This window comes from Neoarius graeffei, chromosome 22 (genome assembly GCF_027579695.1).
Source record: "Neoarius graeffei isolate fNeoGra1 chromosome 22, fNeoGra1.pri, whole genome shotgun sequence".
Lineage (NCBI taxonomy): Eukaryota > Metazoa > Chordata > Actinopteri > Siluriformes > Ariidae > Neoarius > Neoarius graeffei.
This window is the reverse complement of record NC_083590.1, coordinates 41,037,477-41,065,076: the sequence shown is the minus strand read 5'-3', so window position 1 is coordinate 41,065,076 and position 27,600 is coordinate 41,037,477. Positions and strand designations below refer to the sequence as shown.

The 27,600-nt window shown below is 42.4% G+C and overlaps 1 protein-coding gene across 3 annotated transcripts in view; it reads left to right on the top strand.

Annotated features, from left to right (window-relative positions):
* The first annotated feature begins 4,935 nt into the window (after nt 1-4,935).
* Nucleotides 4,936-27,600, top strand: part of LOC132870878 (uncharacterized) — a 57,426-nt gene continuing 34,761 nt past the window's right edge. For 2 of the 3 annotated variants that reach the window (XR_009651214.1, XR_009651215.1), the window contains exon 1: nt 4,936-5,031. Coding sequence is in view for 1 of the 3 variants with exons in the window: in XM_060904808.1 (XP_060760791.1) it covers nt 17,391-18,056 (666 nt within the window). In the remaining 2 variants the exon portion in view is untranslated. Of the gene's footprint in view, nt 5,032-17,307; nt 18,460-27,600 lie in introns of those variants that run through there. The other variant, XM_060904808.1, reaches the window with a different exon arrangement.

Genomic DNA, 27,600 nt, shown 5'->3' with positions numbered 1-27,600 from the left:
TTCATGCCATGATACACTTCCACAAACATGTGTTGTGAAGATCAGACTTTGATAGATCTCTGTTCTTTAAATAAAACAGGGTGCCCACTCACACCTGACTGTCATCCCATTGATTGAAAACACCTGACTCTAATTTCACCTTCAAATTAACTGCTAATCCTAGAGGTTCACATACTTTTGCCACTCACAGATATGTAATATTGGATGATTTTCCTCAATAAATAAATGACCAAGTATGATATTTTTATCTCATTTGTTTAACTGGGTTCTCTTTATCTACTTTTAGGACTTGTGTGAAAATATGATGATGATTTCGGTCATATTTATGCAGAAATATAGAAAATTCTAAAGGGTTCACAAACTTTCAAGCACCACTGTATACTCCAACAGAAAAAAATTATAGCATCACAAATAAACTATATACAGTTAGCACCTGAGTAGTTCAACTGAAACTTGGTGGGAGTGGTGTATTACTTTCATCTATTTGGGTCAAGAAAATCAGATCTATGTGAAGATACATAGCTAGTCCTAGGTATCCAACAGCTTTTAAACTTCTCTTGTTCAAGTCTCAAAATAAATGTAGTTTTTTTCCATAACATAAATGTCATGAATCACATCAATCCAGTCCTCAACTGTGGGTGACGCTGTTGTCATCCTTTTTCTTGTAAGGGATTTCTTACTTGCTCTCAACAAAATATAGTGTCTTGCAAAAGTATTCATCCCTCTTCGTGTTTGTCCTGTTTTGTCGCATTACAAACTGGAATTAAAATGGATTTTTGGGGGGTTAGCACCATTTAATTTACATAACATGCCTACAACTTTAAAGGTGAAAATTATTGTTTTATTGTGACAAGCAATAATTAAGATGAAGAAACAGAAATCTGGAGGTATTTCTCTTTTCATTCCGTATCTTAGATTTGGCACAGTTTTAAGTCGGATGCCCTTCCTGACACAACCCTCTCCAATTTATCCGGGCTTGGGACCGGCACCAAGAGTACGCTTATGCACCCCCAGTGGCTGGATTTCCCCAGTGCAGGAAAATGGGGGCTGCAATAGTGAGGTGAGAAAGAGAGTTCAGGCAGGGTGGAGCAGTTGGAGAAGGATTTTGGGAGTCATTTGTGATCAGAAAGTCCCAGCAAAAGTGAAAGGTAAAATGTATAAAACAGTAGTGAGACCAGCTGTGATGTATGGATTGGAGACCGTACCCTTAACAAAGAGACAGGAGGCAAAGTTGGAGGTGGCGGAGTTGAGGATATTAAGGTTTGCGATGGGAGTGACAAGGTTGGACAGGATAAGGAACGAACACATCAGAGGGACAGCACATGTGGAGAGCTTGGAAATTAAGCTAAGAGAGATGCAGAACATGTGGGAAGGAGAATGTTGAGGATGGAGCTGCCAGGCAAATGAAAATGAGGAAGGCCAAAGAGGAGATACATGGATGTGGTGAGAGAGGACATGGAAGTGGCAGGTGTGATAGAGAAGGATGTGGAAGACAGGGAGCAATGGAGACGAAAGATCCGCTGTGGCGACGCCTAATCAGGAGCAGCCAAAAGAAGAAGAAGAAACAGATATCTGGAGTGTGCATAGGTATTCACCCCCCCAAAGTCAATACTTTGTAGAGCAACCTTTTGCTGCAATTACAGCTGCAGGTCTCTTGCGGTATGTCTCTATCAGCTTAGCACATCTAGCCACTGGGATTTTTGCCCATTCCTCAAGGCAAAACTGCTCCAACTCCTTCAAGTTAGATGGATTGCATTGGTGTACAGCAATCTTCAAGTTATGCCACATATTCTCAATTGAGGTCTGGGCTTTGACTCGGCCATTCCAAGACATTTAAATGTTTCCCTTTAAACCACTCCAGTGTAGTTTTAGCAGTATGTTTAGGGTCATTGTCCTACTGGAATGCGAACCTTCGTCCCAGTCTCAAACCTCTGGCCGACTCAAACAGATTTTCCTCCAGAATTGCCCTGTATTTAGTGCCATCGAGCTTTCCTTCAATCCTGACCAGTTTTCCTGTCCCTGCAGGTGAAAAATATCCCCACAACATGATGCTGCAACCACCATGCTTCACTGTAGGAATGGTGTTCTCAGGGTGTTGGATTTGCACCACACATGGCATTTCCCATGATGGCCAAAAAGATCAATTTTTGTCTCATTTGACCAGAGAATCTTCTTCCATGTGTTTGGGGAGTCTGCCACATGTTGTGAAAACTCCAAATGTATATTCTTAAGCAATGGATTTTTTTTGGCCACTCTTCCAGAAAGCCCTGCTCTGTGGAGTGTATGGCTTAAAGTGGTCCTATGGACAGATACTCCCATATCTGCTGTGGATCTTTGCAGCTCTTTCAGTGTAATCTTTGGTGTCTGTTGCATCTCTGATTAATGCCCTCCTTGCCTGGTCTGTGAGTTTTGGTGGGCGGCCTTCTCTTGCCAGGTTTGTAGTGGTGCCATATTCTTTCCATTTTGCTATAATGGATTTAATGGTGCTCCCTGGGATATTCAAAGTTTGGGATATTTTTTTCCTAACCCAACCCTGATCTATACTTCTCCACAACTTTGTCTCTGATGTGTTTGGAGTGCTCCTTGGTTTTCATGTTGCTTGCTTAGTAGTGTTGCAGAGTCAGGGTCCTTCCAGAACAGGTTGATTTGTACAGGCATTATATAACATCATGTGACACAGGCATTATATAACATATCATGTGACACTTTGCACACAGGTGGATCTTAATCAACTAATTATATGACTTATGAAGTTAATTGGTTGGACCAGCTATTATTTAGGAGTTTCATATGAAAGGGGGTGAATACCTATGCACACTCCAGATTTCTGTTTTTTCATCTTAATTATTGTTTGTGTCACAATAAAACATCAATTTGCACCTTCAAAGTGGTAGGCATGTGTGAATCAAGTAGTGCTAACCCTCCAAAAATCCATTTTAATTCCATCTTGTAATGCAACAAAACAGGACAAACACCAAGGGGGATGAATACTTTTGCAAGACACTGTATTAAACAAATTTATTTACAAAACCCTTAATAGTGTTAGGTCTCACACCCAGGTATAGTGTTTTGAAACTGAATGGAATTGCCATTTTAAATACCTTTTCCATAATAATAATAATAATAATAATAATAATTAGTTATTATTATTATTATTATTACTATTGCTGCTGTTGTTGTTTCCAGTAATTCAGGAGCAGTGGGCAGTGCCAGAACACATGGAAATGATTTGCCTTTTCTTCTCCATAGGACCTCCAACATGATGTGTTCTTATTTAAGAAAGTCTGTTGTACAGGTGTTAGAAAGAATCTTATCAGGTTCTTCCACCCAAATTCTCTCCAGGACAGGGCAGATGTGCTTTTTCCACTGTTGTTTATTTAATTTTTCCCATGTTTCCCTTTGCAATGTGATATTACCTTCTTTTTCCTATTTTTCATTTCTATAAATTGTCTCTTCTCCACTTAGCTCGTTTAGCCCACTATATAACTTTGAAATGTTTCTAAGACCCAGATCTGAGTTATATCCCATTAAAAAGATCTTTACAATGCCTGAATTTGTCTTGTTTAAGTCTTTCTTACTCATTGTTTTTTCAGTGTAATGTCTAAATTGTAAAAACTTATAGAAGTCTGAGTTTGTTAAGCAAAAATAATTTTTTTAACTCCTGGAAGTTTTTGAGTGTTCCATCTTGATAAAGATTACTGTATCTCACCAGCCCATTCTCCTCCTAATTCTTAAATCTTATATCTGACCTGTTAGGTATCGTCAGGGTATGGGCTCTTACAGATGCAAATGCAGGGGAGAGCAGGTGCGTTGCAAACTGTAAACAAAGCCAAATTGGGAAACTGGAGACATAGTCAGGGACAGACAAGGGTCAGTCAATTGGCGAACAGAATATCAGAGATCAGACGAGAGAATGAAGTCGGAAATAAATGTAAACAGAGTTCAATAATAGGAAGTCAGGCAGATAGCTTATATAGGGAAGGTGACTGCCAGTAAATTAGAGACAGGCGTTGAGGTTAGAATTCTGGTGACGAGGGGTGCTGTAGTGCTTGAGAAGTGTAGTCCGGAGTGGTCATGTTTGGAGGCTGCTCTGAATTCAGTTTTCCAGTGCTGTTACTGACAGAATCCCTCCCCCTGAGGAGCTCCCTCTAGAAGCAACTTCTTTTCTTGGGCAACCTCTCTTCCTTGGGAAAGAATTGTCTGGGTGCTCCCTGTGGAACTCTTGAGTGAGGATGGGGTCTAACATGTCCCTGGAGCTAACCCACCTGTGCTTTTCTGGGCTGTACCCCTCCCAGTTGACCAGGTATTTGAGTTATCCTTGTCTGTGTTGGGAGTTGAGGATCTTATTGACTTGGTAAATGGGGTTGCCTTCTAGATCTGGGGAGAGAGGTTCTTAGGTGGGTGTGTCTGTGGCTAGGGGACCATGGATGGCAGGTTTTAAGCATGATATGTGAAATGTGGGCGCCATCTTACAGTGAGGTGGGAGCTTGAGCTTGTAGGAGACCTCATTGACCTCGTGCACTACCTTGTATGGGCCGGTGTATCGGGCTTTAAGCTTCTTGCAGGTGTTGGGTTCCCTCAAGTCTTTAGTGGATACCTACACTCGGTCCCCTGGGGCATATTCTGGGGTCTCCCCTTTGTGCTTGTTGGCATATTTGTGCTTTGAATTGACATGCTCCAGTCCCTGATGGACCTCCTCCCATAACTATTGATTCCTATTACTTCCTGTTTCCTGAGTTGTTCGCGCCGAGTCCTTTTTCCCGCGAGTGCCGGCGTTAATTACTAATCCTTTTTTAACTTTTTTTCTATAAATAAATTTCCAGTATCGTCTTCATTTTTATTATACTGTCGCTTTCATTTTTGTACTTTTCACTTTCGCTTTCCTTTTTCCGGTTTTTTTTTTCCGGTTTTTTCTCTTTCTTTTTTCGGAAGAACGCCGAGACCGGAAGCTTTCTTTTTTTCTCCTCCTGTGTAAAGTCCACAAGCGGAGGCCATCTGATCTGCTTTAATATCAACAGATCTTCATTTAAGGTACGTGAATCTTTTCATCATGGCACCCCTTCAGCCTGTTCAGTGTGCTGAGTGCAGGATGTTTAGTCATTCTTCCTCCGTCACTAGCGATAGCTCTATTAGCTTTACTTGTGATAAGTGCAGATTAGTTAGCTCTCTGACGGAGAAGATTTCAGTGCTAGAAACGCGTGTCCAGGCTTTAGAGCAGGTTAGTGAGCGTGAGAACAGTGTAGTTTCTGTTAGGGAAAGTCTGGACGCCCTAGGTGGAGTTAGCAATCCCCCAACTCCGGCATTAGAGCCCTTACAGCGGGGCGAATGGGTGACGGCTCGGCGGCATAAGCGTAGAGCCAAAGCTACCGCTGAGGCTCGCCCACGGGAGCACCACTCCTCTCCGCGTCACGTGTCGAACAGGTTTGCTCTCCTTAGTGATGCACCCACTGAGAAACCTGAAAGAGTTCTGGTTATAGGGGACTCTATCATACGGCACGTGAAATTAGCTCAGCCTTTAGGGGCACCAGCAGCTTTAGTCAGGTGTATACCGGGAGCCAGGGCGCCGGACATAGCAGGTAATCTTAGGGTCCTAGGCAAGCACAGGTTCTCAAAGATAGTTATCCATGCAGGAGCTAATGATATACGCCTTCGTCAGTCTGAAGTTACTAAGAGTAACTTTGTAGAGGTGTTTAAATTAGCGAAGGCGATGTCCGATGCTGTAGTATGCTCTGGCCCCATCCCAATGCGGCGTGGCGATGTAGCTTACAGCAGGTTATGGTCGCTGAACTGCTGGCTGTCCAGGTGGTGCTCTGAAAACAGTGTGGGCTTTATAGATAATTGGGCTAATTTTGAGGGCACTGCTGGCCTGTTAGGGCGGGACGGTATCCATCCCACTCGGGAAGGTGCTGCTCTCATTTCCTGCAGCATAGGTCATAGTCTCAGAACAGGCCTAGTTAATTTCTGACAATCCAGAGCCAAGGCCAGGGAGCAGACGAACAGGCTAAACCGACTGTCTGCTAGCTGCACAGAGTCGTCACTCAGGGCCCACTACATCGAGACTGTGTCTGTTCCCCGAGCTCAACAAAAAGGTAGAAGTTTTCAGAGAGTTTGTTCCAGTAACCTAATCAATATAAAATTAGATCAGACTGACTGTACAGCTGCTGCCAGCACCTTTGATCTAAAGGTGGGGCTATTAAATATTAGATCTCTTACATCTAAAGCGCTAATGGTTAATGAACTCATTACTGATCAGGAGTTTAATGTACTGTGTTTAACTGAAACATGGATTAAGCCAAATGAATATATAGCATTAAATGAAGCGAGTCCTCCTGGATACAGTTATATACACCAGCCTCGTCTAATTGGCAGAGGAGGAGGCGTCGCGGTTATTTATAACGATTATCTAGGTGTAACACACAAACCTGGTTATAAATTTAATACATTTGAAGTTCTTCATACTCATATAATGTATGTAGCCTCGAAAAATAAGTCTACCCAGTTAATTCCATTGCTTATTATTTACAGGCCCCCGGGGCCATATTCTGAGTTTCTTTCTGAATTTGCAGATTTTATCTCAGATTTGGTTATTTCCTTAGACAAAGCTTTAGTTGTCGGAGATTTTAATATTCACTTTGATAACCCAGAAGACCCTTTAAAAACAGCGTTTGTGTCCATCTTAGATTCAGTCGGGATTAAGCAGAATGTCATAGGACCGACCCATAATGGTGGTCACACCCTTGATCTAATACTAACATTCAGATTAAACATAGACAATATAGTCATACTTCCACAGTCTGAAGTTATCTCAGATCATTGTCTCATCTCATTCAAAATATGTCTGAGTAATAATATATGCACCTCACCACGCTACTGTATTAAACGTACTTTCACGTCAACTACTGCACAGAGCTTTATAAATGATCTCCCAGAGCTGTCAACTTTGATTGGGTCACTGTCAGCCCCTGCAGAACTCGATCAGGCAACTGAATGCTTAGAGTCAACATTCCGCCATACTTTAGATAATGTAGCTCCTCTAAAAAGGAAAATGGTCAGAGACAAAAAATTAGCACCCTGGTATAATGATGACACTCGCACATTAAAACAGACCACTCGAAAATTGGAACGTAAATGGCGTCAAACAAAATTGGTAGTGTTCAAATTGGTGTGGAAGGAGAGCTTCCTGAAGTATAGAAAAGCTCTTAGTGCTGCGAGATCAACATATCTCTCCTCCCTAATAGAAGATAACAAAAATAATCCTAGATTCCTATTTAATACTGTAGCAAAATTAACCAGGAATAAGTCCACTATCAACACATGCACACCTGCAGTATGTAGTAGCAACGACTTCATGAATTTTTTTAATGACAAAATTGAGAATATCCGACAAAAAATTCAAACTACTAATTTAAGGTTAGACAATGAAAGTGACCTTGTAGTTAACAATATAACTGTATCAGATCATCAGTTAGACTGTTTTACTCCCCTAAAAGAAACTGAATTACTTTCATTAATCTCTACATCAAAAGCCTCAACTTGCGTACTAGATCCCTTACCGACACATCTATTCAAACAGATAATGCCTGGAGTAATTGAACCGCTTCTAAAAATAATAAATTCTTCTCTTATGATTGGCTATGTACCCAAATCCTTTAAACTAGCAGTTATCAAACCCCTGATTAAAAAACCTGACCTTGATCCCTGTCAGCTGTCCAATTATCGGCCAATATCAAACCTCCCCTTTATCTCCAAGATCCTTGAAAAAGCTGTGGCACAGCAGTTATGCTCATATTTACATAGGAATAACATCCATGAAATGTATCAGTCAGGATTTAGACCTCATCATAGCACAGAGACAGCACTGGTTAAAGTAGTAAACGACCTACTGTTGGCGTCTGATCAGGGCTGTGTCTCGCTACTTGTGTTGCTTGACCTTAGTGCAGCATTTGATACCATTGATCATTCCATTCTTCTGGATAGACTAGAAAATGTTGTGGGAGTTAAGGGAATGGCCCTCTCCTGGCTCAGGTCTTATCTAACTGATCGTTATCAGTATGTCGATATAAATGGTGATATTTCTAGACGTACCGAGGTAAAGTTTGGTGTTCCACAAGGTTCTGTCTTGGGTCCACTGCTTTTTTCTCTATATATGTTACCTCTGGGCGATATTATTCATAAACATTGTATTAGTTTCCACTGTTATGCTGATGACACACAGTTGTATGTCTCTGCAAAACCTGATGAGAGACACCAGCTTAATAAAATTGAGGAATGTGTTAAGGACATTAGACACTGGATGCTTATAAATTTCCTTCTGCTTAACTCTGACAAGACTGAAGTACTTGTGCTAGGACCACATACAGCTAGAAGTAAGTTTTCTGATTACACAGTAACTCTGGATGGCCTTTCTGTTTCTTCACGTGCAGCAGTAAAAGACCTCGGAGTGATTATTGACCCCAGTCTTTCATTCGAAACTCACATTGATAACATCACCCGGATAGCTTTCTTTCATCTCAGAAATATTGCAAAGATAAGAAATTTAATGTCATTGCATGATGCAGAAAAACTAGTCCATGCTTTCGTTACCTCCAGGTTGGATTATTGTAATGCCTTACTGTCTGGATGTTCCAATAAGTGCATAAACAAGCTCCAGTTAGTTCAAAATGCCGCAGCAAGAGTCCTTACTAGAACTAGAAAATATGACCACATCACGCCTGTCTTATCCACACTGCATTGGCTCCCAATCAAATTTCGTATTGATTATAAAATACTACTATTGACCTTTAAAGCACTAAATGGTCTCGCACCACAGTACCTGAGTGAACTTCTGCTCCTCTATGACCCACCACGCCTACTTAGATCAAAAGGTGCAGGCTATCTGCTGGTACCTCGTATAGTGAAGGCTACATCAGGGGGCAGAGCCTTTTCTTACAAAGCCCCACTGTTATGGAACAGCCTTCCAAGTAATGTTCGGGAATCAGACACAGTCTCAGCATTTAAGTCTAGGCTGAAAACATATCTGTTTAGTCAAGCCTTTTGTTAATGGTGTTTATGAGGTAAAGGAGTAGATCTGGAGGGTCCTCAGACATAGAGTGTTTTGGTAAACTGGGATGTATGGATGCTGTCAGTCCCCACTCGCTTGCTCACTCGAGTTTGTTGACGGTGCAGTGGCTGGCTGCTTTATGTCCCGGGGCTCCCTCATGCCTGTGTTACCTTCTGGCTCTCTCCTTTTAGTTATGCTGTCATAGTTAGTTGCCGGAGTCCCTGCTTGTACTCGGTGCAATATGTATACTGTTCCTACTTATTCAGGTGACATTGGGCATACCTAACCACCTGTGTTTTCTTTCTCTCCCCCCCCCCCCCCAAATCTGTCCCTCTGAGTTACATGGAGTCAACAGGAAATCTTTTGGTGGAGACGGTGGGGACCTCGACTGGCTATCGTAGCCTGCAGGGAATCGGCCGTCAGACATTCTGTCGCATGTCCCAGACCCGGTGAAATGTAACTGAATTGTCTTGGCCAGGCCTAAGGGTCCCATCTGCATCTCATCATTGCTGAGGAGTGTGCTCCCATCACCCAATCAAGCATCCAGCCAGAGCAGGTCATGATATATTTTTTACCATATTAACATGCCATTGTGCGTCATGCCTGATGTAAAGACTCTCGTCTCTGCGAGCCTACCACACAGATTTAATACTTGTCATTTTTAGGGCATACCTAACAACGTGTTTTCTTTCTCTCTCTCTCTCTCTCTCTCTCCCCCCCCCCCCCCCCCCCCCCCCATCTGTCCCTCTGAGTTACATGTTGATCCTGGGATTGAGATGCTGGCCTCTTCTGCCCCTCGGACCTGCTTGATCCATCCTGGTGCCCTGTGTCTGGTCGGAGTTTTATCGCCCCACTCCTGTGAAGGACGGCCCCATGAGGACAGTTGAGGGTTATACCTGTTAAAACTGTTAATATTATAGTCAGGCTGTCTGTTGTTGCCCAAATGAGGATGGGTTCCCTTTTGAGTCTGGTTCCTCTCGAGGTTTCTTCCTCATGTCGTCTGAGGGAGTTTTTCCTTGCCACCGTCGCCACAGGCTTGCTCATTGGGGATAGATTAGGGATAAAATTAGCTCATGTTTTAAGTCGTTCAAATTCTGTAAAGCTGCTTTGCGACAATGTTTATTGTTAAAAGCGCTGTACAAATAAACTTGATTTGATAAACTTGATTTGACTCTAGAACCAAGAGTCTACTGCCAGGATCTGAGTGGGTGCATCGTCTCAAGGGAAAAGTGGTGGTTGAGAGCCTAGAACGCACTGGAAAGGGGTTAATGGAGTAGTAGAGAGTTTCAGCAAGTTCTGTGCATATTGGGCCCAGGGGAGGAATTGTGCTCAGTCTTTCTGGTTCCTCATGCAGAATATTTGGAGGAAGCAACCCATCTCTTGGTTCATGTGCTCCACCTGGGCATTGGATTGAAGGTGATATCCTGAAGTGAGACTTACTGATACGCCTAGCCTACCCATGAATTTGGACCACAGTCTGGAGATGAACTGGGAACCCTGGGCACCAACAATGTCTTCAGAAATACCATAATAGCAGAAAATGTGATTGAACAACAGTTCTGTGGTTTCAAATGCTGTGAGTAGGCTGGGATGAGCTTGAATGCCTTGGAGAACTGGTCTGTGATCACCAGAATGACTGTATTGCTTTGGGATTGAGGTAGGTCAGTGAGAAAGTCAATGGTGATGTGTGACCAAGGTCATTGGGGCACCAGGAGAGGACAGTTTACTGGCAGGTGGCACTCGAGGTACCTTGGCTTGGGCACAGGAGACAAAGTGGTTGATATTGGAGACCATGCTTTCCCACCAATACTTGCTCCTCAGAAGCTGGTAAGTGTGATGGCTGCTGAGATGTCCTGTGGCTGAAGAGGAGTGAGCCCATGTGATGAGTTTGCCTCTGTGTCTTGGTGGCACATGCATGAGTCTGGGAGAACAGTTCTCAGGTGGGTTAGCTGGTTGAGATTGCCTGATTTTTTTGTTGATGTTCCAAGTGATAGCTTATACAAAACAGGCTGGTGGAAGAATGGGAGTGGGTTTAGATGTGTGAGTTGACGCATTATGGATTCTGGAGAGGGTGTCAGCCTTAGTATTTCTGGAGCCAGGGTGGTAGGATATCATGAACTGGAATTGGGTGAAGAATAGGGCCCATCTGGCTTGGCAGGGATTCAAACATTTAGCTGTCTTTAGGTACTCCAAGTTCTTGTGGTCAGTGAGGATGGCAAACGAGTGTGCAGTGCCTTCCAACAGTGCCTCCATTCCTCTAGCGCCAGTTTAATGGCCAGGAGCTCTCGGTTTCCAATGTCATAATTTCATTTGGTTGGGGTGAGCTTCTTGGAGTAGGTGGTGACAGGATGTAGCTTGGGCTTTTCCCCATGATGCTGAGAGAGAACCCCTCCTACTCAGTCTCTGAGGCATCTACCTCTATGACAAACAGCTTTGTAGGGTCTGAGTGTTGCAAGATAGGGGCTGTAGTGAAGGTGGACTTGAGCTGGTTGAATGCATCTTTGGCTGTTGGGTTCCACTGGAGGTGGTGTGGTCCATTTTTCAGCAGGGTCATCAGAGGATTGGCGATCATGCTGAATCCACAAATTAAGCATTGATTAAAGTTTGCGAACCCCAAGAAACGTTGTAGCTCCTTCACTAACATGGGAGTGGGCCATGACATGACCACCGAGACTTTGCCCTGATCCATGCTCACACCCTCTGAGCTGATGATATATCCAAGCAACAAGGTCTGGTTGATGTGGAACTCACATTTTTTGGCTTTGACATACAGATGATTCTTGAGCAAGTGGTTGAGCACTGACCTAACATGTTCATCACGGGCATCCTCATCTGGGGACCGGATCAAGATATCATTGATGTAAGCAATTATGAACCTCCCCAGCATGTCCCTGAGCACGTCATTAATGAGGCACTGGAAGACACCTGGCATGCAAGAAAGGCCATAAGGCATGACCAAATGTTATCAGTGAACCATGGTGGTGCTAAATGCCATCTTCCATTCATCACCCTCTTGAATCCTGACCAGGTTATATATGCTACGGAGATGTAGTTTGGAGAAGATTTTGGCTGTTCTTAACTGTTCCAGAGCTGAAGGCACCAATGGAAGCAGATAGGGGTATTTGACAGTGATCTGATTGAGGCCTTGATAATCGATACATGGGTGAAAACCTCCCCCTTTCTTCTCAACAAAGAAGAAGCCAGCTGAAGCTGGAGATGTTTTTGGTCTAATATACCCTTGTTTCAATGCCTCTTGAACATACTCCTCCATAGCAGGTTGTTCAGTTATGGACGGGGGTAGATATAGTTGTGAGGAGGAGTTGCACCTGGGAAGAGGTCTATGGCACAGTCATAGGAATGATGAGGAGGCAGGCCACTGGCTTTACCATTGCTGAACACTCCTTTGAGATCTAGGTAGCATGAAGGAACATTATCTAATGAATCAGGCAGAGGGCTCTCCACAGAGGTGGAAGAGAGCATGAGCCAGGGAGTTTCAGGCAGTTCTGGAAACAAGATGGGGACCATTGGAGGATTTCCTTTTGTTGCCAAGATATTAAAGGATCATGAAGCTGAAGCCACGGGAATCCCAAAATAAGGTCATGATGGGCAGTATGGGTGACAAACAGGGAAATGAGCTCAGAGTGGATTGCCCCCACCTGAATTTCAAGGGGTGACATGCATGCAGTAACAAGCCCATCACCGATGGGGCCCTGTCAATGGCTTTTAATTTGAGTGGTCTTTCGAGTTTGTCAGTGGACAAGTGGCATTTCTGGACGATTGAGCTACTGATGAAATTTCCTTCTGCCCCCGAGTCTATGAATGCAGAGAGAACATGGGTCGAGTCTGGCAGTTGTAACATAACAGGTACCTTAAATAAATGAGACTTGTGAATAGCTTTGGAACTCACTGGGCTAGGAAGACTGGTTATTTGGCGGGTCTGATTCTCCCATGGGCAAACAGGGCACTTAGCAATCTGATGACTGGACTCACCACAGTAGAAACAGAGGCTCTCATGGCATCTCCTGTCTCTCTCAGACTGTTGTAAGTGAGCGCAAGAAACCTCCATGGGAGTTGGGGAGGCCAAAGTAGGAGAGGATGCTGGAGCTGGCTGTAATGAGGGCCTGTTCTTGATGAGGTGATCCAGATAAATAGCCAGATCGATCAGGGAGTCAAGGGAAAGATGTTCATCACAGCAGGCCATTTCACTGAGCACTTCAAAAAAAAAAATCAAGTTTATTTGTACAGCGCTTTTAACAATAAACATTGTCGCAAAGCAGCTTTACAGAATTTGAACGACTTAAAACATGAGCTAATTTTATCCCTAATCTATCCCCAATGAGCAAGCCTGTGGCGACGGTGGCAAGGAAAAACTCCCTCAGACGACATGAGGAAGAAACCTCGAGAGGAACCAGACTCAAAAGGGAACCCATCCTCATTTGGGCAACAACAGACAGCCTGACTATAATATTAACAGTTTTAACAGGTATAACCCTCAACTGTCCTCATGGGGCCGTCCTTCACAGGAGTGGGGCGATAAAACTCCGACCAGACACAGGGCACCAGGATAGATCAAGCAGGTCCGAGGGGCAGAAGAGGCCAGCATCTCAATCCCAGGATCAACATGTAACTCAGAGGGACAGATGGGGGGGGAGAGAAAGAAAACACGTTGTTAGGTATGCCCTAAAAATGACAAGTATTAAATCTGTGTGGTAGGCTCGCAGAGACGAGAGTCTTTACATCAGGCATGACGCACAATGGCATGTTAATATGGTAAAAAATATATCATGACCTGCTCTGGCTGAATGCTTGATTGGGTGATGGGAGCACACTCCTCAGCAATGATGAGATGCAGATGGGACCCTTAGGCCTGGCCAAGACAATTCAGTTACATTTCACCGGGTCTGGGACATGCGACAGAACGTCTGACGGCCGATTCCCTGCAGGCTACGATAGCCAGTCGAGGTCCCCACCGTCTCCACCAAAAGATTTCCTGTTGACTCCATGTAACTCAGAGGGACAGATTTGGGGTGGGGGGGGGGGGGGGAAGAGAAAGAAAACACAGGTGGTTAGGTATGCCCAATGTCACCTGAATAAGTAGGAACAGTATACATATTGCACCGAGTACAAGCAGGGACTCCGGCAACTAACTATGACAGCATAACTAAAAGGAGAGAGCCAGAAGGTAACACAGGCATGAGGGAGCCCCGGGACATAAAGCAGCCAGCCACTGCACCGTCAACAAACTCGAGTGAGCAAGCGAGTGGGGACTGACAGCATCCATACATCCCAGTTTACCAAAACACTCTATGTCTGAGGACCCTCCAGATCTACTCCTTTACCTCATAAACACCATTAACAAAAGGCTTGACTAAACAGATATGTTTTCAGCCTAGACTTAAATGCTGAGACTGTGTCTGATTCCCGAACATTACTTGGAAGGCTGTTCCATAACAGTGGGGCTTTGTAAGAAAAGGCTCTGCCCCCTGATGTAGCCTTCACTATACGAGGTACCAGCAGATAGCCTGCACCTTTTGATCTAAGTAGGCGTGGCGGGTCATAGAGGAGCAGAAGTTCACTCAGGTACTGTGGTGCGAGACCATTTAGTGCTTTAAAGGTCAATAGTAGTATTTTATAATCAATACGAAATTTGATTGGGAGCCAATGCAGTGTGGATAAGACAGGCGTGATGTGGTCATATTTTCTAGTTCTAGTAAGGACTCTTGCTGCGGCATTTTGAACTAACTGGAGCTTGTTTATGCACTTATTGGAACATCCAGACAGTAAGGCATTACAATAATCCAACCTGGAGGTAACGAAAGCATGGACTAGTTTTTCTGCATCATGCAATGACATTAAATTTCTTATCTTTGCAATATTTCTGAGATGAAAGAAAGCTATCCGGGTGATGTTATCAATGTGAGTTTCGAATGAAAGACTGGGGTCAATAATCACTCCGAGGTCTTTTACTGCTGCACGTGAAGAAACAGAAACAGAAGCACTTCAGGGTGTAGACCTTGATGAAATGTGGCTTTTAGCGCTGGCTTGTTCCAACCACTGCCAGCGGCCAGTGTGCAAAAGTCCAATGCATCTTCAATGACTCTTCTATCTCTCTGTCTGATGCTCTTGCCAACTTCAACTCCTTCAGGCTGATGATCAAACACTTGCTTAAAAAGCTCTATGAACTGGTCATAGGAGGTGGTAATGTTCACTCCCAATCTTCCATGCAGTGCTAGCCCACTGTAAAGCCTTGCCTGAAAGGAGATTGATGAATTGAGCAATCCTCTGTTGTTCTGTGGGTCCTGTGAGAGCGGAGAAATATAGGGAGCATTGGAGCAGGAATCCCTTGCAGTTAGACACTTTACCTGAATACTTTTCAGGATGTGGAATCATCTGAGGGGGCGGCATGGTGGTGTAGTGGTTAGCACTGTCACCTCACAGCAAGAAGGTCCTGGGTTCAAGCCCAGCAGCCGACGAGGGCCTTTCTGTGTGGAGTTTGCGTGCTCTCCCCGTGTCCGCGTGGGTTTCCTCCAGGTGCTCCGGTTTCCCCCCACAGTCCAAAGGCATACAGGTTAGGCTAATTGGTGGCTCTAAATTGACCATAGGTGTGAATGTGAGTGTGAATGGTTGTCTGTGTGTCAGGCCTGCGATGACCTGGCGACTTGTCCAGGGTGTACCCTGCCTCTGGCCCATAGTCAGCTGGGATAGGCGCCAGCTTGCCTGCGACCCTGTAGGACAGGATAAGTGGCTACAGATAATGGATGGATGGAATCATCTAAGAAGTACCACCAGAAGATGAGGGGCATGTGAGGATGGCCTGTGACATGACAGCAGTGAGTTGCAACATCCTGATGTTGAGATCGCTGGTCATCTGCTGGTGTTCTCCTAACAGATGTCCCTGGGTGTTAATCACAGTTTACTTGGCTTTCTCTGCTGCATCCATTGAGGGCGAAGTATCATGTCAGGGTGCAGGCACTTACCAATGCAAATGCAGGGGAGAGCGGGTGTATCACAAACTGTAAACAAAGCCAAATTGGGAAACTGGAGATGTAGTCAGGGACAGGCAAGGGTCAGTCGATCAGCGAACAGAATATCAGAGATCAGGCAAGAGAACGAAGTAAAAAAATAAATGTAAACAGAGTTCGATAATGGGAAGTCAGGCAGATAGTCAAATGGCTCAGTAAAGTCAGGCATGGGGACACAGAACAATACTTCTCAAAGTCAGAGTGTGAGAGCTGAGCTTATATAGGGAAGGTAATTACTGGTAAATTAGAAACAGGTGTTGAGGTTAGAATTCTGGTGACAAGGGGTGCTGTGGCACTTGGGAAGTGTAGTCTGGAACAGCCATGTTTAGAGGTTGCTCTGAACTCAGGTTTTCAGCACTGTTACTGACAGGTATGAAATATGAATCATAAGACATCTACCTCATCAAATGGTAAGGTTCCTTGGTTCAGTGTGTTCTTTTTCCACCTGAAACCATATTTAACTGACGTCATAGCCCAAGGATTTACCTCTTTTACGTGTTTGATCAAAGCGCTGTCACCTATTATGGCTTGTAACGGAATATCACTTGATATCTTACATTCTATCTCTTTCCACTGAGCTATATAGGATGGATTACATATATCAACAAGGACTTTAATCTGTGCAGCTCTGTAGTAATTTCTAATATTTGGAAGGGAAAGATCGCCTTTCTCCTTAGATAGCTGGAGAGTCTTAAACCTTATCCGAGGTTTTTCCCCCTGCCAAACAAATCTTGAGATCATTTTATCTAGTAGTTCTAGGAATTGACCATTTGGGGGTTCAGCTGGGATGGTTTGAAACAAATACAAGAGTCTTGGTAATATGTTAATTGTTATTGCTTCCACTCTCTGGGCTAAACTTTGGAAGGGTAATAGATTCCATCTTGATAGGTTGGATTTAATCTTCAAAACTAAGGGAACATGGTTTATTGATATAATTTTGTCCAGATTGTTGGTGATATTCACTCCCAGATATCTCATCGTTTCAGAATCCCCTTTTATTTTGAACGTGTTTCTGATAGACTGGCTGGGAGAGTAATTAAATGTTAGTACTTGACATTTGTGAGTATTTAGTTCATAGCCAGACAATAGTTCATAATCCATTAAGGTTGTAATTAAGACTGGGAAAGAAGTATTAGGGCACCCTAGGTATATTAAAATGTCGTCTGCAAATAATGCAATTTTTTGTTCCCCTTGAGCCATCAAAATTCCATGTATTTTGTCATTTTGTCTTATCCACTGACTTAGTGGCTCTATGAAAACTGCAAATAGAAATGGGGACATGGGACAATCTTGACAGTAGCCTTGCTCCAGTTTGAAAGAGTCTGATAATGTGGTGCAAGGACAACAATCTCCGTCTGAAAGTGGAGAAGACGAAGGAGATTGTTGTGGACTTCAGGAGAGAGCACACCCAGCATGCTCCACTATCTATCGACAGTGCTGCAGTGGAGAGGGTGAGCAGCAACAAGTTTCTGGGTGTGCACATCTCTGAAGACCTGTCCTGGAACAACACCGCATCACTGGCCAAAAAAGCCCAACAGCATCTGTACTTCCTCCACAAACTGAGGAGAGCAAGAGTCCCGGCCCCCATCATGCACACATTCTACAGAGGCACCATCGAGAACATCCTGACCAGCTGCATCACCGTGTGGTACGGTGCCTGCACCGTGTCCTGCTGCAAGACTCTGCAGCGCATCGTGAGAGCAGCTGAGAAGATCATTGGTGTCTCTCTCCCTTCCCTTATGGATATCTATAACTCCCGCCTCACCCACAAAGCCGTCAGGATTGCAGGTGACCCCACCCACCCATCTCACAGCCTCTTCAGCCTGCTGCCATCGGGGAGGAGACTGCGGAGTCTCCGGGCCAAAACCAGCAGGCTCAAGAACAGTTTCTTTCACCAGGCGGTCAGGAGGCTCAACTCCCTCCCTGTTCTGCCCCTCCTCCCCCCTCTGCCCCCTGCCACAGATTCTGCTTGCACACCCCCCTTCAGCATCTGACATGTCATCCTCACAGTCCCCCCCCCCCCCCCCAACACACACACATACACATACATCTCATCGTTCATTAACACACTGAACTCAGGGACCACACATCTCACTTTACCTCGCCCATTTGCACTATTCCGCAGCACTACCTCACCTTAACAGCTGCTAGTTTGTTTATTCTGCTTATTTCATGTTTCATGTTTACCTGCTATACCTCAAGTGCCCTTGACTGTTTGGTTATTTGTACCAATTTATGTGTGTGTGTGTGTGTGTGTGTGTGTGTGTGTGTGTGTGTGTGTGTGTGTACATGAGTGTTTAGTTAATATCTAGTGTTTATACTGTTTATATTGTTTGTTTGTTTAGTCTGTCTTGTTCTTATCTAGTGTTTATACTGTTTATTTATTCTGTTTATATTGTTTGAGTGTTTAGTCTGTTTAGTTCCTATCTAGAGTGTTTATATTGTTTGTTTTTTCAATTATTCTATTTTTATTTATTGCACTGCCAGTTTGCACTGTGGGTCAGAGAGGACTGATATTTCATCTGTGCTGTATGTCGAGCATGTATAGCATATTTGACAATAAAGTTGACTTGACTTGATAATACTCTGTTAATCTTTATCTTTGCTGATGGTTTGTTACACAAAGCTTTTACTGTCAGTGAATTTTTCATTAAAATTAAACCTAAGTAATACTCTGTACAAGAAAGACTAGTCCACAGAATCAAAAGCCTTTCTGGCATCTAATCCTAATAAGACAGCTTCCATACTGTTTTGTTTGATGTGATTAATTACATGTAGGGTACATCCTATATTGTCCCGGGTTTGCCTCTGTCTAATAAAACCTATCTGGTCTAAATTGATAATGTCCAGGAAACTATTTTCTAGTCTCTTTGCTAGGATTGAGGCAAAGAGTTTATAGTCCTGATTTAACAAGATAATTGGCCTATAGTTAGAGCAGTCTAACCTGTCTTTCCCTTCCTTTGGTGGTATTGTGATAACTGCCTCTCGCCATGATGGGGGAATTTCACCATGTTCAAGTATCCAGTTAAATGCTTTTAATAATGGTGGTGTCAATGACTCTTTGAAAGTTTTGTACCACTTGGCAGTAAATCCATCAGACCCTGGAGATTTATTTGTTTTCAGTCACGTTATGCCTTTTCCAGTTCATCAGTTGTGACATTAGCCAGCAACGTTGTGTTTTGTCTGTCTGAAATTTCGGGGGAGATTGAGTGTGTTGAGGAGAGAGTCTGATGCGCTTGTCTCCTTTCTGAGTCTTCTTAGAGTAAGGTTTTTTATAATAATTTTCAAAGACACTTTGGATTTCCTGAATTTTATGTTTTACTTGTTTAGTTATGGGATCTTTAGTTTTGTATATTAGTCTCTCTGATTTGATGTTTCTATAGTTTGTAAGCCAGGAGATTGGTTGATTTGTTACCATAGTATCTTTGTTTCAGAAATATCAATTTTTAAAAAAATTTCTAGTGAGTGTGTTTCATTTATTTGGTTTCAGATCTCTAATTTTTTTCAGTAGTGTCTAATTCAATAATTTTTTTTATTTTTCCTTTCTAGATTAGTCAGTTCTAATTCTGTTTTTTCCATATCTAAGATTTTTTTTTATAAGTGCCAACTTTGCTATAATTTTCCCTCTCAGCACTGTTTATAGGCAACAGGGAAGTTTCCCCCATTATACTGTACAATGGGATCATTGTACAGTATAATGGGGGAAACTTCCCTGTTGTCGTTGTCTTCTAAATATGTCCAAATTTCTCTCTACAATTCTTGTTTCGTTGGTCCTTTAATAATATTTGAGTTCAATCTCCATAAAAAAGTATTTGTCTTATTCTTAATATCAAGGTCCAAGTAGACAGGGTCAGACAGGTCCATTATTCCAATTACAGTGTCTTATTCTACTAATGTCCTTGTTGTACATAAAAATAGTCAATCCTAGAGAAGGATGAATGCTTTGGTTATCATTAAATTAAAAAAAAATGCTTATAAAATGCCCACTTAGCCCCTGGAGGAGCATACATTTAGCAGAGTGATCTGCATTCCTCATAACCTTCCAATGACCATAATATATCTTCCCTCTTTATCTTTAAGTTCTTAGAGTCTCTCAAAAACAACCCCTGTGGATATTAATGTTGCTACACCCCTCCTTCACCCTGCGACATATGATGATGAAAAAACTTGATTGAAACCCAGCTTTCTAAGTTTGGCATGCTCTTGCTCTGTTAAATGCTATTTCTGCCTTATCTTTTCTCAGTTTATGTAGAATTTTACTCCTTTTTACAGGGTTGAGGACACCTTTTACGTTGTAAGTAACTACTCTGACCGAGATTGTCTGCATTTCCATATAAGTTTGACCAACTGTATTACTCTTATCCAAAACGTTCCCCCGTCACTACTCAAGCTTAAATAGAACACAAACAGAACAAAACAATGAACAGTGAACTCTTTGGATGTTACAAATAACACATACTAATACTATAAATAGTTTTATAAGGTTTTCTTTGTGACCTTGAAGGAGCAGAGACAATACAATGGCTTAGAGGGATATTCTCCACACCATTCAGGTTGTGGAGAGCCCTCCCCATTGCTCTGTTTTGGACCATGCATGTACTTGCTCCTTTAAGCCCTGGCAATTATCATTATCATGTCTCTAGGGGAGCATCAGTATATTCTTGCCTTGCTATCTGTTTCACCACATCTCAATAAGTTCAGAGTTTAGTCCCCTCAGGGTCTTTAACAGTAGTGGCTCAGTGGTAGAGGGTGCTAAGATGCCTCCCTACTTGAAAGCAGTGAAACCCCAGCTTTTAAGCCAGGCATGTCTGCATATTAACATTACTGTTTCTTGAAAGCCTCCAGCTTCTTCCTGTACCCCAGACGAGTGGGTTCTGCAGGATCCTCTCCTCCTTTTGAGGCCTGGGGTGTGTGCCACATCAAAGTTTTAATATTGTCTGACCAGGTTGTTGGCGGCTTGTAGATAGTCACCGGGAGCCCTCACCTCACCATGTATTTGGTGGCCTTGGCTGCCGAGTTGTACACACACATCTCCTCCTTGTAAAATACCCTCAGCTTGGCTGGGAACAGAGTTTGGAAGCAAAATTTACTCTCTCTCAGTACTCTCTTTGCCTCTGTGTACAAGTATTCCCGATGCTTCCTGAGGACTTCAGGAGCATAGTCGTGGTCTAGTATCACTTTTCTCTTGTGGTGTGCAAATCCTTTTTTCTGTCAGGCCAACTTTAAAATTTCCTCTTGGATTGTGAAGCTTGAGAATTTGACCACTATAGATCTGGGGGGGGGAGGCTTGGGTGGCGGCTTCGGTCCCAGGGACTGGTGTGCTCTCTCAATCTGGAGCTCAGTGAATGCAGGAATGTCTAGCTTCTCTCTTAGCAAATTTTCCACAAATATTGACATTGTTGGGTAATTATCGTCGGCTCTTTCTGTTATACCATAGAGTCTTATGTTTTCCCATCTTGACCACCCTGCTTGATCCATGAACCTGGCCTCAAGTTCCTCCTGTAGTTTTAGCACCTCCAACACAGCTTCTTCCAGCACCTGCAACCTTTCTTCTGCTTCTACAGTATGATTTTCTGCCTCATCAACTCTTCTGTTTGTAGCCTTAATATCTTCTTTAACTTCCTGGAGAGTGTCTTAATTTTCCTGCCGAAAGTCCCATAATCCCTGGAGTATCATCTGTAGAGTAGCCATAGCATCACTTTCCTGCAGCATTAGTTTATCAGACTTGAAATGTCTGCCGTTGCTTGCCTTGTCTGCAGACTTTTCTTTAGCTGGAGTCTTAATGAGTTTTTTTAACATGTGCTGTGTTATTCCATCTCCCCCTTTCCATATCCTCAACACCTTAATATCACTTAACTTTGACTAGATTAAACGTCAGAAAGTCAGCGTTTTGGAGCCAGGGTCATGGAGCTCTGAAGTTAGACTACTACCGTCATGGCCACTTGACATCCTGCTGCACGTTATTTTTTAAAAAGCAAATTAAAAATAAGTGCTGAATAAAAATCCGTTTATCTTATGTAAATAAAAATACAAATTTCATTGTACAGTGCTCTGCACTTCACTCCACTCCACTATAAACTCACACTCGGTTTTGAGTTGTCACTAGCCCATATTTAGACCATATAAACTATTGTTGCATATTGCATGTCTATACCTGGATTCACACATGCAACAAACAAACAAACAAACAAACAAACAAAACAGGGTTTATAGCTAGTATGGACATACACATACATAAACATGCACACACACTGAGTTTCTCCTGATAATAGGCTGCTTACTGACATGTGAGTTCTCCATCTGGTGCTAGACCTCTCACATCAGGCTACCATGCTATCATGCTACATACAGGCTATCATGGTTTGTATACAGGCCATTTCCAATGCAGGTTTGTGTGTGACATATGTTTCCAAACTGGGTTTATCTGTGAAACAATTCAATGACTGTGCCTGTATTGTATTGCATAAAAATTTGTGGTCTTTACAACACACACATTCAATGCCAGTTTTCCGCTTGACACACTTTCTAAGTCAGCACCAGATAGCTGCCGAACCCTTTTTTCTTGTCTTCCTGACTTTGCACTTGCAAAGCACCACTGATTTCATCATTAGAATCATCTGATGATTCGCTGCTGAAATCATTTACTAGCTGCAGATGGTTCTTTTTCTGAGGTTCATACAGATATCTGGTTTCTCTGCTATCTATACTGGATCGCATACCTTTGCTATCCAAAGGGTGTAAAAGATAACTCTTTTACACCCTTTAAGGTTCTCAAGATGACTGTGATAATAGTGTATACAGTTAAATAGTAACTGAACTGAATGTATTATGATGACCAAAAGCTTCAATTACTTTGTCATACAGAACAAAAAGTGAAAATACTGTATTTTGGAGTCACAGTTTTAGTATCAGTCAAAATGTATGAGACTATGTTCATAGATGCTTGATTGATTGAAACGGTCAAATATTTGATTGACCTATTTATTAACTTTTTTCATCAAATCTTCTTGCTTTTGTCTGAATTTTATGGTCCTATAGAGACAAGTGCATTGCTTTTTCCAAGGCTGGGTGGCTGTCTGTCTGGAGTATTTATCTGAAAAATGTTTTGTTTATCCTGAGTGCATGTGGATTTGTGGACGCTCTTCTTTGTAAGTGGATAGTTAGTTTTATGGCAGCAAAGAGATTTTGCAACCAAATAACATGCAGCAAAGGCAAGACAATACCTTATACTTCAGAAGTTCTGTAGCATATTATGGCCCAAACTTCTATTTTCTCCCTGTCTCTGCTTTCAGTGTTATAAAGAAATAATGCTTGGTTTTCCCATCATTTCACTTTTCCTCCCGTCCCTTAGAAACATCCAGTGTCAGGAAGCCTTAATAGTATGCTGATGGAAACTGTGATGGTAGACCTTCACTAGATATGTGTGTGTTTATGTGAATGTGTGCGTTTGTGTGTAAAATTTGGGAAGCCATTGCCTTGTGCAGTTAAAGATAGGCAGGAAAAAGTCTGGGCTTTTCCTCTTGGCTCTCCATCACACCCTATGATTAACGTAGCTTTGGCTTTCAAAGCTATTTTGTGATAGAATTCCAACAGACAATTGTGGTGATATGTCTTAGAGACTGGAAAAGCAGTTCTCAGAATATTCTGGTGTCAGCTACATCCTCCTGGTCATGTAATGTTCAATTTTTTTTTGATAACCTTTTACATTACTGGTATCTTTAGGTTGTTAGAGAGCTCAGGTTTTCTTCTGCTCAACATCTGTTGCACAGCAGAAGAACACTCATAGTAAAAAGTTTCTTCTATGTGAACCTTGTAGAATTAATCTTAGTATGCTTTAGATACACACTTAGAACTTTGAAACTCTAGAAAAAACCACAATATATCGTGGGGCTGCTTATTCTTATTTTTATTATTATCTACATTTATTATACAGATATGAGTGTTTTACTGGGAAACATGCCCCTTTTATTTTTTTTTTGTGGTCCGGCTTCCATTAAATCATGTGCTCTGATTAGCTCGGGAGCGGTCCAGAATTCTACGATATGGACCCTGGTTATGGACCTTTGGCGACTCACTCGTTCACAATAACAAACATAGTAGGAATTTTTTGTCAACATTTATTTTTGCATTTCTCAGTATAATAGCATTAATTTTACAGCATGGATAGCGATAACAACAGTGTTCACAGCGAAAGCTTGTTTTACTACCCTGATGAAGACAAAATTAAACATTTCAGGAGAAAGCTGAAAACCTGTAACTGTTGCTAACACCGAGCAAATCCAGCAGTTTATTGAGGAGCAAAGGGTAGAAAATACAACAAAAAAGATGACCTATAACCTCAATGTCTTTGGGAAGTTCTGTCAAAACCTAAATGAAGGTCGAAAGGTGGAAGACATACCTGGCGAAGAACTAAACATGTTGCTGTGCAACTTTTTTATGTCCGCAACAAAGAAAAATGGCGATGTGTATGAGCCGTCCTCGCTCACGTCTTTCCAGAGAAGTATCCAGCGCTATCTGAATCAGTCCAGCTTGAAACTAAATATCTTCATGGACCCTGAGTTCAACAAGTCAAGAGAAGTCCTTGTGGCCCGTAAAGGGCAGTTGGTCGAGGTTTTCGCGAAGGGAAACCGTCCATAAGCAGCCAGGGAGTGTTTTTGATGAGCTTGTAGCAGGTTTGTTTGAAATATGGTTTCCCTTTCGGGTGCTCTCATTTTCTGTTAGAATTTGGAAAGAAAAAAATAAATACATTTACCAGCTGAAGGTCGGTCTGTATCGTGAAATACCGTGACCTTGGCCTTGAAAATACTGACCTTGGCCCAGAGGCCCAGCTGGTAAATTTGATATATATATATACACAACCCCGATTCCAAAAAAGTTGGGACAAAGTACAAATTGTAAATAAAAACGGAATGCAATAATTTACAAATCTCAAAAACTGATATTGTATTCACAATAGAACATAGACAACATGTCAAATGTCGAAAGTGAGACATTTTGAAATTTCATGCCAAATATTGGCTCATTTGAAATTTCATGACAGCAACACATCTCAAAAAAGTTGGAACAGGGGCAATAAGAGGCTGGAAAAGTTAAAGGTACAAAAAAGGAACAGCTGGAGGACCAAATTGCAACTCATTAGGTCAATTGGCAATAGGTCATTAACATGACTGGGTATAAAAAGAGCATCTTGGAGTGGCAGCGGCTCTCAGAAGTAAAGATGGGAAGAGGATCACCAATCCCCCTAATTCTGCACCGACAAATAGTGGAGCAATATCAGAAAGGAGTTCAACAGTGTAAAATTGCAAAGAGTTTGAACATATCATCATCTACAGTGCATATCATCATCAAAAGATTCAGAGAATCTGGAAGAATCTCTGTGCGTAAGGGTCAAGGCCGGAAAACCATACTGGGTGCCCGTGATTTTTCGGGCCCTTAGACGGCACTGCATCACATACAGGCATGCTTCTGTATTGGAAATCACAAAATGGGCTCAGGATTATTTCCAGAGAACATTATCTGTGAACACAATTCACCGTGCCATCCGCCGTTGCCAGCTAAAACTGTATAGTTCAAAGAAGAAGCCGTATCTAAACATGATCCAGAAGTGCAGACGTCTTCTCTGGGCCAAGGCTCATTTAAAATGGACTGTGGCAAAGTGGAAAACTGTTCTGTGGTCAGACGAATCAAAATTTGAAGTTCTTTATGGAAATCAGGGACGCCGTGTCATTCAGACTAAAGAGGAGAAGGACGACCCATGTTGTTATCAGCGCTCAGTTCAGAAGCCTGCATCTCTGATGGTATGGGGTTGCATTGGTGCGTGCGGCATGGGCAGCTTACACATCTGGAAAGACACCATCAATGCTGAAAGGTATATCCAGGTTCTAGAGCAACATATGCTCCCATCCAGATGACATCTCTTTCAGGGAAGACTTTGCATTTTCCAACATGACAATGCCAAACCACATACTGCATCAATTACAGCATCATGGCTGCGTAGAAGAAGGGTCCGGGTACTGAACTGGCCAGTCTGCAGTCCAGATCTTTCACCCATAGAAAACATTTGGCGCATCATAAAACAGAAGATACGACAAAAAAGACCTAAGACAGTTGAGCAACTAGAATCCTACATTAGACAAGAATGGGTTAACATTCCTATCCCTAAACTTGAGCAACGTGTCTCCTCAGTCTCCAGACGTTTACAGACTGTTGTAAAGAGAAAAGGGGATGTCTCACAGTGGTAAACATGGCCTTGTCCCAACTTTTTTGAGATGTGTTGCTGTCATGAAATTTAAAATCACCTAATTTTTCTCTTTAAATGATACATTTTCTCAGTTTAAACATTTGATATGTCATCTATGTTCTATTCTGAATAAAATATGGAATTTTGAAACTTCCACATCATTGCATTCCGTTTTTATGTACAATTTGTACTTTGTCCCAACTTTTTTGGAATCGGGGTTTTATATATATATATAATTTTTTTCTCATACAAACTACATCTGGTACATTGAGTAGCATATTTTCCAATATCCACACTCGTGATGGATCGATGAATTGTTTTGAAAACACACACACACACACACACACACACACTACCAGTCAAGAGTTTGAACACACCTACTCGTTCATAGGTTTTTCTGTATTTTGAGTGTTTTATACATTGCTGAAATATATATTTCTTCTTAATGCATTTGAAATCATCAAAGAGTAAATAATAACATTACAGTAAATAGCTCTATTCCACAATTGTAGTAATCCATATTATGTCAAAAACTACTCAACTAACCAAAGAAAAACAACAGTCCATCATTACTTTGAGACATGAGTCTTTTAGTGAATATAAAAGGAATACACACACACACACACACACACACACACACACACACACTTTACTGTCATTTTTAAATTTGTCATTCTTCCACATACACAGTATACAGAAGAATGAAATGTCGTTCTCAATGGACCAAAGTGCTCCAACAGTGCAAACAAGTATCACGACTAAGCATCCATCCATAACCACTTATCCTGTGCAAGGTCACAGGTAAGCTGGAGCCTATCCCAGCTGACTATGGGCAAGAGGCAGGGTACACCCTGGACAAGTCACCAGGGCTGACAAATAGAGACAAACAACCATTCACACCTACGGTCAGTTTAGAGCCACCAATTAGCTAAACCTGCATGTCTTTGGGGGAAACCCACATAGACACAGGGAGAACATGCAAACTCCCCACAGAAAGGCCCCTGTCGGCCACTGGGCTCAAACCCAGAACATTCTTGTTGTGAGGTGACAGTGCTAACCACTACACTACCATGCTGCCACGACTAAACAGTAAACATGAAATAATACAAGAGCTAAGGGAGGTGTGATGAGTGTGAAGAGGTAGAGATGTAAGAATAAAGTGCTAGTGCATAGTTAAAATGACTATAAGCAATTGTGTGCTAAATGTCCGTTGTGCAGTTTATGTATAGAATTTGCATTGTCCCTTTTTTGAGTGATGGAGCACAGATGCTTGAATTGTCCATTGTCTATTTTGTGTA